The following is a 20965-nucleotide window of genomic DNA, read 5'->3' on the forward strand; positions in this document are numbered from 1 at the left end:
CATTTAAGTCACATGAATATTTAGCTGCTGGAACAGCTCAGAGGCTGGTTGTCCTCCAGTGAGGTATTCATTTGCTTTAATGTCCCAGAACCTTTTCACCCTCTGCTTTTGCCTTGATGAGAAGAACTCCGACAATGCTCAAAAATCTTGACATAAAAGACAAAGCATCCTTTTTAATTAGCCCCCTATCCACCACTTGCATTCCTGGTTCAAATAGGTGGTTCACCATGTTCACTACCACTTCAAGTTCAATTAAAGATGAGCAATGAATGCCAGTCTCAATTCTTCAGACTCTCTGCTGTCAATGTAATTCTAATTCTGGTGGTAAAGATTTGGAGCTGGCATGTCAAAATCTGGCCTCAGATCCCCCACCTCAGCTCTCCCTGTGCTGTGTTGGAGATTGTAACCTCTATTGTTATTGTCATTGTTTTTCCTGTGATCATTGCAATGGAGCTGCCATCTCTTCTATCCTCGGCTCAACCTGTTTCCTTCACCCCCCACCCCCCAGTACTCCTCAACATCTCCAGCAGCTGGGACAAAATCATAGGTGTTTTCATATGTACATCTTTAGGTTGCCCCATGATTCTTCAGAGGTAAACTAATGCACAGCTTCAGTCTCCAAGGAGCTACACACACATTACTTTTATCCCCTTCCTCAATTTGAGACTCATACCTGGTATCTCACATTATACAGATCCCATCTCTATCCTCTCAGTACTGGTTATGAAATAAGAGCCACCTGAAGTTTCCTTGGTGAGAGGAATTGGGGATGGGCTAGAAGGTATTCTAGGATGAGGAAGCATTGGTATGTGAGAAAGAAGATCAAATACAACGAGAATAACTTGTAGTTTATTGTCATGTACACCACAATGCAATGAAATTCCTTACTTGCCTAAAGCTTATAAACTGAACATTTACATACAATATAAATTCAGCAATAAACAGAGCAATGAATGCAAAACAACAGAATTTTACAAAGTCCATAGTTCAGTTGTAAATAGTGCAAAAAGACATGCTAAAGTGACAATAATGGAATAGCTGAGAGAGGTAAATTTAAGAGTGTGACAAAATGACAGCATAGCTAGGAAGGGATGTGAAAAAGGTGATTGGTTCAGAAGCCTGATAACAGTAGGAAAGAAACTGCTGGTCATTTGGACTTTCATAGAACATAGATATCCACAGCATGTTCAAGCTCCTCGAAGGCAGAATAATGTAAAGGTAATGACAAGGGTGCCAGGCATACTTGACAATAGCATTAGCCATCCTGAAGCAAGATTCGATGGACTTATTGTATCAATGATCTCCTATCTGTACTGGCTACTGCATTTGTAATGTCCAGGTCCACTCAACAGCATTACATAAGCTATAGACACAGTGGGACCTTCACCATTATCTTGTTTTACATGGCAACTGCATTGCTACCTCTGCTAAAAGAGGGAGAGGTGTATTGCTGTGTGTATATGATGTGGATACCTTCATTGAATAGCTGTATGTGTACTTATGAGGGAGAGAAAGTGAGTGGAGAAAGTAAAAAAACTTTTTCAGGCAAGCTTGGGATTTCGGTGGTGTTAGATTAGAAGACCTTCCAGACTCCTGGATGTTATAGTATCTAACATGCTTTTAATTTCAATTTTTAAAAGGTTACACAGTATTATAATAAATTTCCCAGTGAACCAGATGAATTTAAAGAAAATGAGGAGAGTGGTGGCCTTGTCATTTTAGGAGTAGTATTAGTCCTGATGCTCTGGCAAGCTGGAAGGGACTGAGGCCTCAGTGAGTCAAAAGTGAGCAATGCAAACATTAAACAGTCTGAAAATTCATCAGTGCAATTATGTGACATGCCATGTACAGCCAAGTGCAGCCAGCTCATTGATACGTACCAGTGCAACAATCAGCTGTCTGATATTGATGGGTCACAGATCAATGATTTGGCATTATTCTTCTATTCTCCAGAAATAAACAGAACTTAGTATTGTTTCAGTGTAATCTTGATCCACAACAGCATTTCTTGTGATGGCTAAAATTTCTGCCAGCATTCACTCCAGCCTCACAATATTATGGCTGACACTTATCCAGAAACCATCAATCCCATCATGGCAACCAAACTCCTTTTGCTTTTTAACGTCTTTTTAACATCAGTCAAGTGGGAATCTTAGAGCATCAAAGGTAATAGATGCTGCCACAGTAAATGCCAAAAGTTACATGACTGCAAATGAAATCTAATGGAACAGCATCAATTCTCTTATTGAATGTCATGCCACGAGATAATGGGAAAATAGTGATCCCTTAAACTGATGAACATTTAACCTCAATGGCTATATGGCTGAATAACATTTCAGTTTTGGTACTAATATGAAGTTAAATATTGGTCTTCCTTGCCAACATTTTTATTTGAATGTTTACCCCTGGGGGGCAGCCACAGATGATTTAGTTTCATGGGCTTCCAAAGAGATATACCAGTAAATTTTCAACATTTTCTGGTGATGAAAGCCCATTTCTATTATTAATGGCCTGTGAACACCAGAAGCCAATTGTTCTCCAAGGAGCAGGCCATTATTGTAGGATAGCTGATTTGTGTACAATAAATTCAAAAGCATATAACTTTACAACATTCTTATTTCCTGTGCTAATGGGCTCTATAAGCTCATTGCTGGCAGTTACACAAGGCTAATATACCTTAATTTAAAAGATCACACTAGCTATCATCGCTATTTATGAGAAAATACACTTGTGTTGTTGCATGAGGATTACATTTGATGATAATGGAAGCAACGAACCCCTGACATTATCACCCAGCTAGAAGAGTGAAAAAATTGAATGAAAGATGCCAGTTATTCCCACCCTCTTTTTATGCATCTGCACACCACAATAATGTCCCAGTATATGTTCTCAGCTGCTTGAGATAATGACTTTTCTAAATGTCTTTGAGGCAGGACTGAAAGAAGCATTCAGTAGGAAACATCCTAAAGTGCTTATTAATGTACCTGGATATGGTACTTATACCATATAATTTACTACAAGAACATTCTGAGTTTAGGAAAAGGTTAATTATTTTATTAATTAATAAAATTGATTATTTTCACCTGAAATGCCCAGTCTTCTGCAAAGACTGATGGTACTAATAGAGCATTATTAGTTTCACAGATGCTCTTGCACACATTGCTTCACCCCATCTGTAAACTGCCCCACCCTTTCTACTTCTGTTTCTGTGTCTGTCACCTGTCCCCTCCCCACACTCACCTTAATAATTAGATGACCTTCATTCAGCATCTCTGAAATAGCTCTTCGGTTTGTTGTCTCTGAAATTCTAATTGTTCGACTTCTCATAGTATTTATCATATTAAGCCTCCTGCACAGCCAACTGACAGTGATACTTAAAGACAGCTCATCAAGTCACTCATGTCCTCCTTTATTTCCTAGGATTTCTTCTTAAAAATATTCTGCGTCTTCCGTAATTTAATGAAGCTGAGCGTATATCCACGTGATTGGATGGTGATGAGACTACTAACCAGCAAGTAAGTTGCCCATACCATCTCAGAAGCACTCTGATTTGGAATGATCTACACTAGATCATTTTCTCATTTTGACTTACAAATGATGATACAAAGAATGGATGATATTTTCCCTCTTCCACCTACCAATTTTCCCTTCCAATCCAATTATGACCTACTCTGTCACAGACGGGAGTGGAGGTATTTGATGTGGCAGGAGGGTAGTTTGGGTGTGTGCATTCCTTCTGCCATGTATACTGAGCTTTTACGTGTGCTTGGCAAATGGACAAAATTCTCTATCTTCCACCATGTTCAGCAAACATTTTCACAGCTCAGTGGAAACATTTAGAGAGCTCCCTTAAAATGTTTCTTCTGTCTACCTGATCATTTCTTGTTGTTGTGGAGTTCAGAGAATATATGTTTGGAAATCTAATGCCTAGCACATTGTTTGACTACTCATTGTATTTATCATAATAAGGCTCCTGCACACCCAATTGACAGTGATACTTAAAGGCAACTCATCAAGTCACTCATGGCTTAACCATGAATGTTGACTGAGTGTACGGACACAAATCAGCCTCGTTAAATCAGCTCTGGTGCTTTCTGGTGTAGAAGCTTAAGAGTTTCTTCATTGACGCTAATTAAGGTGGGCTACAGGGTGGATCCGGCACTCCAAGAACACCATGGAGCTCCTGTGATTTAGTTGTTGTCAGTAAGGCACTGTCTGATTGATTGCTTTCAGTAAGCTTTCTGTGGCAGGCATTGTTTTGGGGCCATGCCAGTGGAGATAACAGAGCAGTCAGTAATCACTCCCCAGTCCTTTGCACCAATGATGTGGACATACTTGTTTGGATGATGACATAGTGCAACAGGTGTTAGTGACTTGCCACCCTACCCAACTAATAACCAGATGCAGAGCTAGTCAGAAATTGTGACCACTTCATACTGCTGTCGGCATTGATAAAAGAGAGCTGTCGAGGCACTCACACTTACCCCAATGCAGGTTACAACACTACTGCACAGAAACAGTCATTTTGGCTCATCTAGTCTGTGCCAAAGTATTACTCTGCCTAGTCCCATCAATCTGCACTCAGACCATAGCCCTCCATACTCCTCCCATCCATGTACCTATCCAAATTTCTCTTAGATGTTGAAATCAAACCCGCATCCACCACTTCCACTGGCAGCTCATTCCACACTCGCACCACCCTCTGAGAGAAGTTCCTCCTCATATTCCCGTTAAACATTTCATATTTTATCCTTAACTTATGACTTCTGGCTGTAGTCTCACCCAACCTCAGTGGAAAAAAAATCTGCTTGCCCCTCATAATTTTATATACCTCTATCAAATCTCCCCTCATTCTCCTACACTCCAGGGAATAAAGTCATAACCTATTCAGGCTTTCCCTATATCTCAGGTCCTCAAGTCCTGGCAGCATTTTTGTTAAATTTCTCTGTACCCTTTCAATCTCATTGATATCTTTCCTGTGGGTAGAACTGCACAAAATACTCCAAATTAGGCTTAATCAATGTCTTATACAACTTCAACATAATATCCTAACTCCTGCACTCAATATTTTGTTTATAAAGGCCAATGTGCCAAAAGCTCTCTTTATAACACTATTTACCTGTAACACCAATTTTAAGGGATTATGGCCCTGTATTCCCAGATCCCTCTGCTCTACTGCACTCCTCAGTGCTTTATTACTCAATGCGTAAATCCTATCCTGGTTTGTCCTCCCAAAGTGCAACACCTCACATTTGTTTGCATTAAATTCCAAATGCCATTTTCAGCCCATTTTTCCAGTTGGTCCAGATCCTACAGCAAGCCCTCTTCACTATCCACTATGCCCCCAATCATTTGTAAATTTACTGATCCTGTTTACTGTATCCAGATTGTTGATATAGATGGCAAAAAACAACTGACACAGCACTGATCCTTGCAGTACACCACTGGTCACAGGCTGCCAGTCAGAGAGGCAATCATTTACTATTATTCTCTAGTTTTTTCTCAAAGCCAATCTCTAATCTAATTTACTACCTCACCCTGAATGCCAAGCAATTAAATCTTCTTGAACAGTCTCCCATGCAGGACCTTGTCAAAGGCCTTGCTAAAATTCATGTAGACAACATTCACTACCTTTCCTTCATCACCTTTCCCTGGTAACTTTGAAAAATAAACTACAAGATTGGTTCGACATGACCTACCATGCACAAAGCCATGCCACCTATCCCTAATCAATCTCTGTCTATCCAAATTCCTATATAGAGCCTATAAGAAGTATTCACCCCCCCCCCCCAGAAGTTTTATGTTTTATAACATTGAATCACAGTGGGTTTAATTTGGCTTTTTTGACACTGATCAACATAAAAGACTTTTTCATGTCAAAGTAAAAACAAATGTCTACAAATTAGTCTAAACTTATTACAATTATTAAACACAAAATTATTGTTTGATTGTTTGTATAATTACTCACCTCCTATTTAGTAGATGCACCTTTGGCAGCAATTTCAGCATAAAGTCTGTGTGGATAGGTCTCCATAGGAATTGCATATTCGGACACTGCAATTTTTTCCTCAATTATTCTTTACAAAACTGCTCAAGCTCTGTCAGATTGCATGAGAATCATGAGTGTAAAGTTTTTTTTAAAGTCCAGCCACAAATTCTCAATTGGATTGAGGTCTGGATTCCAACTTGGTCACTCCAAGACTTCAACTTTGTTGTTTTTAAGCCAATCCTGTATAGCTTTGGCTTTATGCTTGGGGCATTGTCTTGCTGGAAAACAAATCTTCTCCCAAGTCACAGATCTCTTACGGACTTCACAAGCCTTCCATGGCCTACTGCAGTGAAGCACCCCCACAGCATGATGCAGCCACCACCAATCTTCACAGTAGGGCTGGTGTGTTTTTGATGATGTGCCATGTTTGGCTTATGCCAAACATAGCGTTTTGAGTCTGATGGCCAAAAAGCTCAATTTTGCTTTTATCAGGCTATATAACCTTCTTACAGCTGACTTAAAAGTCCCCCTTGTGTTTTCCAGCAAACTCTAGCCAAGATTTCATGTGAGGTTGTTTTCCAATAGTGGCTTTCTCTTTGCCACTTTCCCATAAAGCTGCAACTGATGAAGCACCCGGGCAACAGCTGTTCACACAGTTTCTCCTATCTGAGCCACTGAAGCTTGTAATTCCTTCAGAGTTGTCAAAGGACTCTTGGTGGCCTCTCTCACTAGACCCCTCCTTGCACTCAGTTTTTGAGGCTGGCCTACTCTAGGCAGATTTTCAGCTTTCCATTTCTTGATGATTGACTTAAGATAGATAGATAGATACTTAATGATCCTAAAGGAAATTACAGTGCCACAGCAGTATTACAAGTGCACAGATAGAAATATTAGAAGAGAGGTAGAATAAAAGATAAGTACCACAGGAGGGGGTCATCACTTCCCTGGCTAAAGGTTGACTCATTATAAGCATAATGGCAGAGGGTAAAAATAACACTCATGTCACTGAGCATCATAGGAAGTCATTCCTGCCTGTGGCCGTCAAACTTTACAACTCCTCCCTCGGAGTGTCAGACACCCTGAGTCAATAGGCTGGTCCTGGACTAATTTCCACTTGGCATTATTTACTTATTATTATTTATTTATTTATGGTTTTATATTGCTATATTTCTACACTATTCTTGGTTGGTGCGACTGTAATGAAACTCAATTTCCCTCGGGATCAATAAAGTATGTCTGTCTGTAACACTCTTTGGAGCAGTGTAGTTGTCTTAGTCTGTTACTAAAAGTACTCCTCTGTTCAGCCAAGGTGGCACGAAGAGGATGAAAAATATTGTCTAGAATTGCCAGGATTTTCCATAGGGTCCTTTGTTCTACTGCAGCCCTCAGTATCCAGTTTGAATCCTATAACAGAGCCAGTCTCTCAGATCAATTTATTGAGCCTATTAGCATCACGTGTTGATGCCATTGCCCCAGCATATCACTGCATAGAAGATTTACTGGCGACACCTGACTGGTAGAACATGTGAAGCGGAGGTCTCTATACTCCAAAGGACCTCAGTATCCTCAGGAAGTAGAGGTGACTTTGGCTCTTCTTGTCTACTTCCTCTGTGTTGGTGCCCCACTCAAGTCTGTCATCCAGGTGCAGCCCCAGGTACTGGTAGGTCCTGACCATCAATTGTAACAGGGAGCAACGCAGGCTTAGTCTTCCTAAAATCCATTACCATCTCCTTTGCCTTACTAATGTTGAGCTGCAGATGATTGTTTTCTTGACACCACTATGTCAGAGAGATGACTTCTTCCCTGTAGGCCACCTAGGATGCATCTTTTCAATAAATGGGAGATGTGAGCATTGAAAACAACTGTTAGCACATTGATAATTTCTCTATTGCCCCTTGATCTTGGCTGTGCTTCTGTTAAGACTCTTCCTGTTTACAAAATGGCTCTTCAGCGAAGTAAAGTGTACAGGTTTCCCTTGCAATCCAAAAGTAGAGCGTTCCTATGAAACCGTTTGTAAGCCAACATGTTGTAAAGTGAAAAAGCAATTACCATTACTTATATGGGAAAAATTTTCGAGCGTTACCAGACCCAAAAAATAACCTACCAAATCATACCAAATAACACATAAAATATAAAATAACACAAACATATAGTAAAAGCAGGAATGATATGATAAATATACAGCCTATATTAAGTTAAAATATTGTATGTACGGTGTAGTTTCACTTATCAAAATCGGAAAGACAACGAGCCAAAATCTATTTGGAGAAAAAAAAATCAGCACGTACATACGCATGTGCACACAACTGCCCGCACAAGCTTCACTGTCATTGTAGTCTTTCTCAGGATAAACACACGTATAAAGCGGGTGTCTTTTTCATAAAAGCAAAAGTCCTCTTTGGTTAGCGAAAACAGGTACTAATGCAGGTCTTCCGTAACAGCGAGCTGTCGTAAAGCGAACGTTTGAAAAACAGGGTCCACCTGTGTTTAAAGAAGAATCTGTTAATTTTAAAAGTGCTACTTCTGGCACTAATTTTTTACAGCTGATGGTTATTGCCAAGAATTGCCTTCGGGCCTACCTTCCACTTTATTGTTTATCTTGTTCCTTATCATCTCATATTTTCAAAGAACACTTGTTTCTTTAGTCAGAATGTGGTAAATCTGTGGAATTTGTTGCCATGAGTGGGTGTGGAGGCCAAGTCATTGGGTGCAATTAAGGCAGAGATAGATAGGTTCTTGATTAGCCAGGACATCAAAGGGTATGGGGAGAAGGCTGGGGAGTGGGGATGGCTGGGAGAATTGGATCAACCCATGATTAAATGGCAGAGCAGACTCAATGGGTGAATGGCCTACTTCTGCTCCTATATCTTATGGTCTTATGGTTTGAGAACTACTTCTCCAATAGAAATTGAACTAACAGAAAATCATTGGATTGTCCATGCCACACAGTTCACCTTTAATGCTCCACTTCCACCAGACTTTGAGGACAAGCATACCAATAACTCATAACTCTCTATGAGGAAAAAGATTGCCTCATATCTACCCTAAATAGTCATCCCTTAACATTAAACAGTGACTGCTAGTTCTAGATTCTCTCATATATCCTCTCCCAGTAAAGGTCCCTAAGAATTTTACATTCCATTCAGTCCCCCTCCCCTTCACTCTTGTAAATTCCAGCAGATACAAGCCCAGTATATAAAGCAATCTGCCAATTCCAAGTATTAATCTAATAATCCTTCTCTGAATTGTTTCTATTTTATTAAGATAATTAAATGTGGCTTACACAGTACTCAGCTTCAGATTTGGCTTTACAAATGCCCAACAATGAAATTCTGTTAACTTTTTTATTAATTATTTGCAGTGTCTGCACAGAGGCCCTTTGCATATAATACCTAGCACATTAGTTCCTCTGCATCGCAGAGCTCAGCAGTCTTCCACCACATAAGCTGATCTCTTGTGCCAAAATGCAAAAATACCCATTTTCCCTGTTATACTTCATTTGCCAGCTGGTACCCAACCCACTTAATCTAATTAAAGTATCCTTTGTAACCTCTTTATATAGAATCATAGAGCAGCACAGCACAGAAACAGACCCCACAGCCTGTACCATAACAAAGGCTATGTGTACAGTTATTGCGTAGCTACGTACCCATGCAGTTCTGAGAAACGGTGTGCCCAGTCTTTCCTCATAAGACAATATTATTGTCTTCCATTATTAATTCCCTAGTACCACTTTCTGAATCCTGATTTTCAACAGCATTGTTCTGTAATGATATAACTATTAACAAGGAGGAGAGTAATTAAAAGCATCTTTCTTTTACATGGGATTATTGTACTATAAAATGATTTAAGGCAGAAATAATAGCATCATTATATTTGAAAATAAATATGAACATACAGAGAAACTGAGGGATAATTTGAAATTATGGTTACAGGTGATGAGCTAGCATCAACACAGATGCAACACGCCAATGGTTATTTAATTGTGGTTGAGTTAATCTAATTCTGAATGGCTGTGGATTTACATGTGGTTATTGATTTTACAGCATCATTGTTACCACTGTCCAATACCTGTCCCCAGCATTACACAAGAACTTCACAGAATCAGATTTTGATTTCAAGGTGAGTGTTTTGCCTATTTAAAACAAAAGTTAAGAATTGTTGATGAGGGCAATTTGTACTTTCTCCTGCATGGGTTTCCTCATTACAGCTGCAAAATAGGGGAGAGATCGGAAAGTCCTTGAGGCAGAATTTTGCCACGTGCCTAAAGATCAAAGTATAGATGAGGAATGTGAATTGTTTGTCTATTTCTCTACAGAGTTAGTCTAAAATGCTCATATTCATTTCTATCAACTAAATTAATGTCCAAAGTTCTTCCCAGTTCCTCTCTTAAATTACCCTTTGTCCAATTAACTTAAGTAACTTTGATATCAGAATTAGAATCTTGTTTATTATCATTAATATCATTAGTAAAATTTGTTGCTTTGTGGCAGCAATACAGTGCAATACATAAAAATTACTCTGTTACCAAAGGAAATATATTAAAAATAAATAAATAGAGCATAAGGAGAGCAAAATGGTGAAGAAGTGTTCATGGGCTCATGGACTGTTCAGAAATCTGATGGCGGAAAGGAAGAAGCTGTTCCTAAAATGTTGAGTGTGCATCTCAGGCTTGTCAAGAAGATGCCTTCTTGAGCTACCGCCCTTTGAAAATGTCCTCGATGGTGGGAATGCTCGAGCCCATGATGCAACTGACTGAATCTACAATCACCTGCAGCTCTTTTCATTGCTGTGCATTAGAGTCTCCATAATAGATGGTGACTATCTCATTCCTTACATCTCACCATCAAATTTATGGATATAACTTGAAGAGCCTGTTTTCAATTGCAGTGGTGTATCTAAGGTATGGCAGGTATGCCACTTGAAGGGGGTGCCACTGAGCAGTCAGACAAGCCATCCTCAGATAGTGAAAAAATGATTTTCTTCAGATGTATGATCTGTCTTTGATTATCATGGGTGAGAAGCTCTAGGATGGCCTTATTTCAGAGCATTGTGTAAGAAGACCATGGAACGTTTCTTCACAAAGAAGAAGGAAGGTGGAGCTGAAGGATGGAAGAGACGAAAGTTGGAGGTGGAGGAAGCCAAGAAGTTGAGCAAGTTCTTCATGCCCTTCTTTGAAAAGCCTGGAACAAGTAGTTCAACAAGTTCCATGGAGTCGCCTGCACCTGCTACAAGTTTGTTAGAATCTGAAGGTGGATCAAGTACAAATGCATCACAAACCAAGGAGGAAGTCAAGTCAGATAAATCCAAGTATGACAAGATTAAGAGTGAGGCTGCCACAGAGAACGTGGACATGACAGGAGGGGAAGATGATGGTGGTGGTGGTGATGTTGAGTTTATTGATGAGATTTTACCTGACGAGATTGAACTTGACGACACTGAACCTGGTGAACTGGATGGTGTCAAAGAGCCTCGAACTGTCATACCAGAAATGATTGAACAGCATGACATTGGACTTCTGAAGTTTGACAAAGATACTGGAAAAGCAATTCTGCCTGACACATTGAGAACAGAAATAATAAAGCTGGGTTCAAAATATTTCCAGAACAGTGAGGGGCCTTTCCTACCAACAAGTGACCGCTCAATGAATAAAATTTGGTTTAAGAGGAAATTGGGAAATGGTTGTGGTGAGGAAGTGACTCGCTCATGACGACACTGAACCTGGTGAACTGGATGGTGTCAAAGAGCCTCGAACTGTCATACCAGAAATGATTGAACAGCATGACGTTGGACTTCTGAAGTTTGACAAAGATACTGGAAAAGCAATTCTGCCTGACACATTGAGAACAGAAATAATAAAGCTGGGTTCAAAATATTTCCAGAACAGTGAGGGGCCTTTCCTACCAACAAGTGACCGCTCAATGAATAAAACTTGGTTTAAGAGGAAATTGGGAAATGGTTGTGGTGAGGAAGTGACTCGCTCATGGCTGGTCTATTCCCCTTCTAAAAAGTCTGCATTTTGTATCTTGTCTTCTCTATTCCCGGTCAGACCATCAATCCTCATTGGAGCAGGAAAGTGGATTCAACCAGTGGAAAGCCCCTGAAAGGATTAGTGTTCATGAAAATGCCAAGAATCACCACACAGTGGAAAGAAATTTAGCTGGAAACGCGGTATTTCAGTCACAGATTGAGAAGAGAAAGCAGAAGCCGTGTGATATCTTGATGAGAATCCTTCACTGCATAAAATTCCTTGCGACTCAGAACCTGGCTTTGCGAGGACACAGGGAGTCATTTCAGCTAGACGGTGACTCCAGTGTGGGAAATTTCCTTGGCTTACTGAAACTACTGGCCATTTTTGACCCTGTCATGAAAGAACACCTCACTCATTTGGAAAGTCATCATGGATCCATGTCTTATCTTTCACCAGGTGTCCAAAACAAATTCATCCACATGATGGCATCCACTGTTCACCAGAGTTTACTGAGAAGCATTCATAAAGCCAAGTACTATGGTCTCATGTTTGACTCGACTCCTGATCAGGCACACCGTGAGCAGATGTCGGAAGTAGTGGGGTATGTACAAGTTGATTTTGAGAGGAAAACAGTCCGTGTTAGAGAGTCCTTCCTTGGTTTTATCCAGATAAGCCAGAAGGATGCTGAGAGCTTGGTTGAAGACATCTTGAAACAGCTAGAGAAGGATGAAATGGAGCCACAAGATTGTCGGTCATAGTGCTATGACAACGCTGCTGTGATGGCTGGACATGGAAGTGGTGTTCATCAAAGAATAAGTGAGGAAAAACCACCTGGCAGTGTTTGTGAATTGCGACAATCACTCACTCAACTTGGTGGGTGTACATGCAGCCAAGCAGGATACAATGATGGTCACATTTTTTTGGAACCATCGAAGCTCTCTACGTTTTTCTCTGGTTCAACACAACGCTGGGAAAAACTCAAAAACACTGCGCCTGTGGTTGTTAAGTCGGGGTCCGAAACCAGGTGGAGTGCAAGGACAGAAGAAGTGAAGCCCATCAACAAGTACCTTGAGGAGATACTTCAAGTTCTCCAGGACATGATAGACAATGAAAACGAGACCATTAAACAAGAAGTGACACAAGACAGCTGTCCAACTGCATGTTGAGTTACAATTTTCTGATTTTGCTAGGATTCTGGAACAAAGTACTCATTCACATTGAAAAGAGGCTGCAGGATCCTAGTATGAACTTCCACGATGCTGCCCTGGCTTTGAAAGCCCTCCGAGATCATTTTTATGATGAAAGAGAAGTGTTGGTCAGTGAGTCACTCGAAGAAGGAGTCGGTCTCTGTCAAGAATGGAATATTGAAGTTGTAAGATGTCTGAGATGAAAGAAACGAATTGCTGATGAGAACTCGAGAGACGCTGGGTTAACAGCTAAGGAGGAAATGGAAGCAGTCAGGAAGGGAACACTCGACCGCCTTCACAGAGAAATGGATGAAAGGTTCACTCGTTTGCATGACATTGACACCAAGTTTGGGTTCCTTCTCAATGTCAAGGGACTGTGTTATGGTGCCGACAGTGACAACCTAAAGAAGAAGTGTGAAAATTTGGGCAAATTGTACAGCTCTGATGTTGATGGACAGCAGCTATATGAAGAAATTTTGGATTGCAGAATGTTGCAATCAAGGCGGGTCAACATGAAAATATCAAGACCTGAAGAGCTTCTTGAATTTATTGTTCAGTATGGAGATAAGAGCATTTTCTCCAACCTTCACATTGCTATTCAGATAATGCTAACCATCACAGTTTCCATCGCCAACTGTGAGAGATCATTCAGCAAGTTAAGACTAATACTTTCATATTTGAGAGCCTCCATGGGTCAAGGCAGACTCTGTGATCCTGCTCTGCTGAGTGTAGAAAGAGAAGAAACTGAAAGCAAGGAAGGTGCAGTTATAATTTTCATGTAGTGCCATAATTTGTTAATTAAAAGATTAACGAGCCTGACTTGTATTTTTGAGCTGATGTTATGGTAAAGTTATCTAGAAGATGGGTGTCAGCTGTTTGGACAGGGGCACAGTTTCAGTGCTTGCCATAGGTGCTATTTTCCGTAGATATGCCCCTATTCAAGAGGTATCTATCTCTGCTGTAGTACCGAGTTCTGATCTGATTGCATTTTGAAGCTTATTGGAAATTTTTCATTATTACTTTTGTCTGCAGGTATGGAACTCATACTTCAGCTTGGCTGTTCTATTTATAAATCAGCCAAGCCTTCAACTGGAGAATGCCACTCCCGCCAAAAGGAAGAAGATTTTGGATAGGTGAGTGGTGTGAACTGTTTAGGCTTCCATTCTGTAAGAAGAATTGTGTGGATTTCGCCTACTGTGTTGAGAGTTCCTAGTTCATCAGGAAGGAATTTATGCATCAAAAAATGAGCATTATATGTACAATGCTAAATACACTCTCTCACACCCCATTCAGGACATATATCAGAAGTGCTGCATATACAGTGCCTCCAGCATTGTTAAAGAGTCCTTCCATCCTTCCCTCAGTCCCTTTGACCTCCTGCCATTAGGCAGAAGGTACCACAGAACCAAAACTGTCAGGCTGGGTAACAGCTTCTTTCCCCAGGCTGCTCGACTTCTCAACACCCTGCTGCACAGAGCACACGGCTAACACTGTCGGAAATCACTGCCACTTCCCCCCACACTATTCCCTAATTCACAGACAGACTCTCATCCTGCTACACTTCTCATCTTTTATTGCTGTTGTTTCACATATTTATACTTCTGCTTCTTTATCATAATAGTGCCAGTAATATTTACTTAATATATATCTTACATAAATTGCACTTCGCACTTTATATCAACCTGCCAGTGGCAGAGGAGACTCGATGGGCCAAAAGGCCTAATTCTGCTCCTCTATCTTGTGGTCTTATGATGGTTATGCCATGCCACTCGGGGACTGTGCTAATATTATTTTGTGACTGTATTGTATGTGCTGGATTGTAACCATATGTGCTGTGTGTGTACTGTGCTTTGCACCTTGGCCAAGAAGAATGATGTTTCATTTAGAAATATACATGTATGGTTGAACGACAACAAAATAGAACTTGAACAAGCAAATTACCAACTTTCCTTTGTATCCAATGATGAGTCTAATTAATGAGTGGTTGAATTGGCCGTCTTTTAGTATATCTATTTATGCTGTGTTGTCAGCTTCGGCCTAATGCATTTTTCCATGTACTCTCTTTGATAGATACGGTGATATGAGAGTGATGATGGCCTATGAACTCTTCAGCATGTGGCAGAATCTGGGTATGTTCAATTAGAAAATATGATGGGAAATTGATAAGGGAAACACTATGTGTGGTCTAAAAGTATGAGCTGTCATTTGTTACATGAAAACCTTTGGGAAACATTAAAAACCATGGGGCAGCAGTAGCAAGAACGAAAGGGAAATTAAGCATGATGTGGTATATTCAGCTTCAACTGAATCGAGGACACCCTGTTACCAATGAAGGCACAAGCCGACTCATTGACAACAAAGCTAGAAGCAACTACCTCATAACATTCTGGGGGAACCATACGTAAATTAGTGATTATGAAACTCATTCAGATATTATGTGTGAGTATTATTGCTACAATATGGAAGTAGGATCAGTGCTTTGGGAGTCTTATAATTACCAGGTTCTATTCTGTTTCTGCATTGGTCCTCTCTTCAGTTAAATCTACCCTCAAAGCAGTAGTTCTGGTCTCCTCATTCCATTCCTCTATGTCTTCACAGTTCCACCTGTAGGAAAAATTACATCATACATCTGCTCATACACTATCCGTGTGTCCATGATGTCAAAATATGTGATCTTTAATTTCAGAATTTTATCACTACAAATTTTTAAATCATAGTACATTTTTTAAACACTGTTACTGTTGAACTAGTTCTGTTGTGTGATTAGAAATTTATGGTGAATAGCACCAAATCATCGTATTTGGTGATTTGTGCAAGGTTATTTTTAAGTTCAACTTTCTTAACCTGAAACAAATGAACTCGTATTCAGAAAGAACGCAAGAAAAGAGGTACAGGTGTAAGGTGATTCGAATCTCTCTTAGATCCACTCTTCTTAAAATGACATAATGTAAGAGTTATCACTCTTTTGAATTGTTTTTACAAATTCATTTTATTTGTTGCTTTGACAGAAGGATGTGATTGTGAATATAAGGTTGCAGTCTGTATGTTTGCTGCTTGAGGACTGGCACTGGATTCCTCACCTGATCTATATCGTTGCTGAATTGTGACTATCAGACCCATGCACCACAGGAAAATCATTGGTGTCTTGGGGACAAACAACAAAATAACAATTTCCAGTCAGAGTGCTACCTGACCTGTGGAGTATTTCCAATACTTCCTGTTTTTACTTTAGATTTCCAGCATGTGCATTTTTTGTTTTCACTTGTGTTAAATTCACTACCACTTTCTGTTCCAGGAACGTGTAACCTGAAGTTATACCCTGCAGGTCTTTGCCTTGAAATGTTAACTGTTTCACTTCCCACAGATGCAGCCTGAGTATTTTTCAGCATTTCCCGTGTTTGTTAAGGAGTCATAATCTCAGAGAAAAACAGGAACTTGAGCTTTCAGTAAACAATGTGCCATCTGTAATTCATCCACCACAATAAAATAAAAGTTTGCCTCTGAGCAATAAAGATTAACCGGTTACAAGCAAAAAAAAAGCACAGATGATGGCAATTTCAAATGAAAATGCTAGAAATATTCAACATGTCAGCCAGCATCTCTGTAGAGTGAAACAGCTAATATTTTGTACTCTGATGTACAAGAACCTGAAATTTTAGCTATGTTGCTCTCACCACAGATGCTGCCTAAGTTCTTGAATATGTTATATTTATATTTTATCACCAATCGTCAATGTGGAATCTAACTCCATTGCACAAGTAACATATGCATGAGCAAGCATTAAAAATTGGAATTTGTAATGTTACCGTACGTAACTATAAAATAATGGTTCTGCTGCCTGAACTATTCTAGAGGGGTCCTTCAGTACTGTGTACCTATCTTGGTTGCCTGTCATATCCAACACTAACAGGAGACCTTGCGGGAGAGTTTTAAAAGTGGAAAAGCCATTGCACTGGGGCAGTTCCGCTCTTAACCTCGGAAGTCCAGGTCCAGTGGTACGAGCAGTCATCACAAACTGGGGTCTTCCTTGGTGCATTAGATGACCGTGACTTATTTTGTGCCTTGTCATGACCTTTGCCCTTCACAAAGTGTTGTAGAATCGCCTTCCTGGCTGTTAAATCTCATCCGTCCACTTCACTGGTTCTGACTTCATATGCCAGGGCAGGCATGTCCCTTTCTCACCATGGTATGAGGCCCACCAGCTACTTTCACCTGGTTTAGCCTGAATATCAAGCAGTGTACCAGGGTGCGGCCATATGCAGACAGCTACTTGGAGTGACAGGTGAGAGTTGAGTATCTGGTGGGGTCCAAAAGCAAGTAAGTTGCCCCAGGATGGGTGTGACAAGCACTCCTATATGCGACTGAGACCATAACTATCCACGGCAGGCACTTCAAGGCACCACAAAGAGACTACCTCTGCAAAACTCTCTAAATTCACTGGAATGATAAGCAAAACATATTTCCCATTCTAACATCCACAACTAGAGCAGGCAAGTTACGTCTCACCAGACTTCTGATATAGACACTCTCTTTCAAGCTCTGACAGGAGAAGAAACTACTAGGCAGGCAGTAGAAACCACTTCCACTGGCAGCTCATTCCACACTCTTAACACCCACAGGGTGAAGAAGTTCCCCTGAGGTTCCCTGTAAATATTTCACAGTTCATCTTTAACCTATGAACATCTAGTTCTAGTCTCACCCAACGTCAATACAAGTTCTGAATCTACTTTTCAACTTTAAGCAGTCATGGGCAAAAGATCCATGGAAGTTAATGCATTTCTTCAAGAAGTCTTAGCACATGTCATTGAATCTTTTCTAGTGGTTGGTGCAAGGCTATGGATGAGACTGGAGATGGCCTTGAAGGATGACTTCAGGCAATTATAAGCCTAAAAAGATCTGTCTTCGTCTGTTGTCTGTTTACTTGACTGCCCAAAATAAAGACTAGTTTAATCATGAATGTTGTCACCTTAAGTTGCCAGCAGATTTATGCTGCTTAGAACCATATACGTGCTACAGGGAAGCATCTCAATAGTTCCAGTGATGCGAAGGAGGACAGACAGATGGTTTCCTATGCCACCTGCAAACTCCTTTCTTTGCTGACATATGAAAACAATGGTGCCATTCTAATCTTGCAATCTAGAAGAATTAGCTTGTACGGCAGGATCAAGGATGTGAGTGACTCTTGTAAGCAGGTACATCAGCCTTCAGCTGCAGCATTATGATTAGACTCGGCATGATTTAATGAAATCACCCATCACTTCCATCTTAGAAAGAATGAGTTCAGCTCTGCACAAAAGCATGTGCAAGGATTATGCTGAATTATTTTCTCCTGCAAGCTTTCTAACATGCACCAAGCATTTCAATGTGCATAGTTTCTGTGCTCTCCCTGTCTGAGCTCCCTGCAGTATAGCAGTACAGTAACATCCATGGGGCTTCTTTCCTCTCCCACTGCTTCACCTTCTAGCTAATCATGCCTAAAGTTTCATCATGTGCAGATCTTTGCTAAATTAAGTTCCACTGTATGCAGGGAGGTATCTTAGCTAGTAACACTGTGCCTTCATTTTGCTCCCTTGTTGATAAACTCCTGCCTACAACAACACATACACAATGCTGAAGGAGCTCAGCAGGTCAGGCAGCACCTATGGAAGGAAATAAGCAGTCGACATTTTGGGCCAAGACCCTTCATCAGGACTGGAAAGGAAGGGGGGCAAAAGCCAGAATAAGAAGATGGGAAGTGGAAGGAATACAAGCTAGCAGGTGATAGGTGAAAGCAGGTGGGGGGGTGGTGGGTGAAGTGAGAAGCTGCAAGGGGATAGATGGAAAGGCTAAAGGGTTGAAAAAGAAGGAATCTAATAGGAGGGGAAAGTGGACCATGGGAGAAAGGGAAGAGGATGGGCACGAGGGAGGTGAGGAGAAAGGATGGGGTAAGAAGGGAGCCAGAATGGAAAAAGAGAGAAGGGAGAGGGGGAGAAATTAGAAGTTAGAAAATTTGACTGTCAGGTTAGAGGCTACCCAGACAGCATAGAGGCGCCTCCAAACTGAGAGTGGCCTCATTGTGGTAGTAGAGGAGATCGTGCATCGACATATCAGAATGGGAATTGGAAATAGAATTATAAATGATGACTGCGAAAACCTGCCTGCTGTGCCTGGTTAGGTCAGAATTCTTGCATAAATCATCAAGGTACAGGAGTAGGTAAATCAGAATGAGACGTGGGCATGCACCATCTGGATCTTGTGAATCAGAGAGATTATGGTGTGAAGCCAAGCAATGTGAGAGGGAGAATAGTGTGAAGGTACTGTTATCCCCAATGGGTTTATCCCTGCTGCTGGCTGTGGACTCATCATTGTAATGCAATGATGAGTAATGTAATAATGTAATAATAATGTAATGCAATAGCTGGTTCTTTCTTTTCTAAAGGAATAAAGCAATCTACTTGTGCTATATTATTACCACAGGCACCAATAATGCACCAGCTTGTGGTAGAATAGGAGACAAGTGTATTGCAGACGATGTATAAAAGATGTAGCGGGCTTGGTTAACAAGCTGATAACCCGAGCACAAACTAAGAGAAGTGCTTAAGATTTGTAGTGGTACTAAATGTGTAAAAGTGAGATGTACCAATGAATTTTAGGTGTGAGTCCTTATTAAGGTGATGAGCTTGTGATTGATTAGGCATAATGCAGGTGCTGAGGCAGTCAGTAGGATCTGATTTTCATCACATAATTTAGACCCTTGAACTGTCTAAGACATTCCATTAAATTCCTACGGTAATTAGAGTCATAGAACATCACAGCACAGAAACAGCCCCTTTGGTCCATCTGGTCTATGACAAATTTTTATTCTCCTTAGTACCATTGACTTTCACCTGGACCATAGCTTTCCATACCCCACCCATCCATGTACGTATCCAAAATCTTAAACTCTACCACTTAAGTTAGCAGCTCATTCCACACTCTCAACACCCACCCTTAAATATTTCACATTTCACCTATGGACTAGTTCTAGTCTCACCCAACCTCAGTGGAAAAAGTCTTCTTGCATCTACTCTATACTTTTCATAATTTTATATTCCTCTATTGGCTCCCACTGTGGTAGCAATGTTTGTCTGTTGAGCTTACCAGTTTTGAGTAATTAAATTTATTTTTTCTGCTCTTGCCTCTCCACCTCCAATGCCCTAATTCCCATGTCCTTATCTTCTCCCAAAGTTTTCCAGATCACCAGCAAGTATCTTCAGCAGCCACAGTACACATCTCTAAGAGGGGGCATGTGGCAGAGGGTAGTGCAGTTTGAGTGAAACTGACCAGCTGCTGTGATGTCTGACTTATGACCAGCATGGTTAACCTGATATGCACAGCAATCATTGTAATAACACAAGCCAGAAGAACACAACAGGTCAGGCAGCATCAATGGGAGTGAACAAACAGTCAACGTTTCAGGCTGAGAACTAGGTTTTGTTTGTTACTTTGGATCTCCAGCATCTGCAGTCATGTTTAATCATTAATAAGCAGTCTGGCATGCTCTCTGCATTGGAATAGCAGGTACTGATCAATTACACATCACAATCTATGCTTGGAGTCCATAGGATTTAGATTTAGCACTTGCTGTCACAGGTATGTCCCCATGATGGTGCTCATCATCATTAGGTGCCAGGTCCAGTTTGAGCTTTGACTGCCACTCCTGTTTCGGGTCTAGTGGATCAATTCATTGGTATTTATGTCTCCATCATCATTTGTCTTTGCCTTCCTCTTGCTTTCTTCCCTTCAATCTTTCCCATAGTTACCGTGCATTCTAACTCCTCTTTCCTAATCACATGTCCA

At 40.6% G+C, this 20965-nt stretch overlaps 1 protein-coding gene and 1 long non-coding RNA gene across 2 annotated transcripts in view; one reads left to right on the forward strand and one right to left on the reverse strand.

Annotated features, from left to right (window-relative positions):
* Nucleotides 1-20965, forward strand: part of dock3 (dedicator of cytokinesis 3) — a 964109-nt gene that overhangs the window by 787110 nt on the left and 156034 nt on the right. The window contains exons 28-31 of the mRNA XM_059944552.1: nt 3421-3515; nt 10036-10111; nt 14180-14280; nt 15218-15276. Coding sequence (XP_059800535.1) covers nt 3421-3515; nt 10036-10111; nt 14180-14280; nt 15218-15276 — 331 coding nt within the window. The remainder of the gene's footprint in view (nt 1-3420; nt 3516-10035; nt 10112-14179; nt 14281-15217; nt 15277-20965) is intronic.
* The window catches only part of LOC132377985 (uncharacterized), a 32022-nt gene that overhangs the window by 10280 nt on the left and 777 nt on the right, over nt 1-20965 (reverse strand). Inside the window, exons 2-4 of the long non-coding RNA XR_009506861.1 lie at nt 15646-15751; nt 9639-9767; nt 8278-8470 (exon numbers count right to left, since the gene is read on the reverse strand). This is a non-coding gene — a long non-coding RNA (uncharacterized LOC132377985). The remainder of the gene's footprint in view (nt 1-8277; nt 8471-9638; nt 9768-15645; nt 15752-20965) is intronic.

Source organism: Hypanus sabinus, chromosome 19 (genome assembly GCF_030144855.1).
Source record: "Hypanus sabinus isolate sHypSab1 chromosome 19, sHypSab1.hap1, whole genome shotgun sequence".
In the NCBI taxonomy this organism is placed as follows: Eukaryota; Metazoa; Chordata; class Chondrichthyes; order Myliobatiformes; family Dasyatidae; genus Hypanus; species Hypanus sabinus.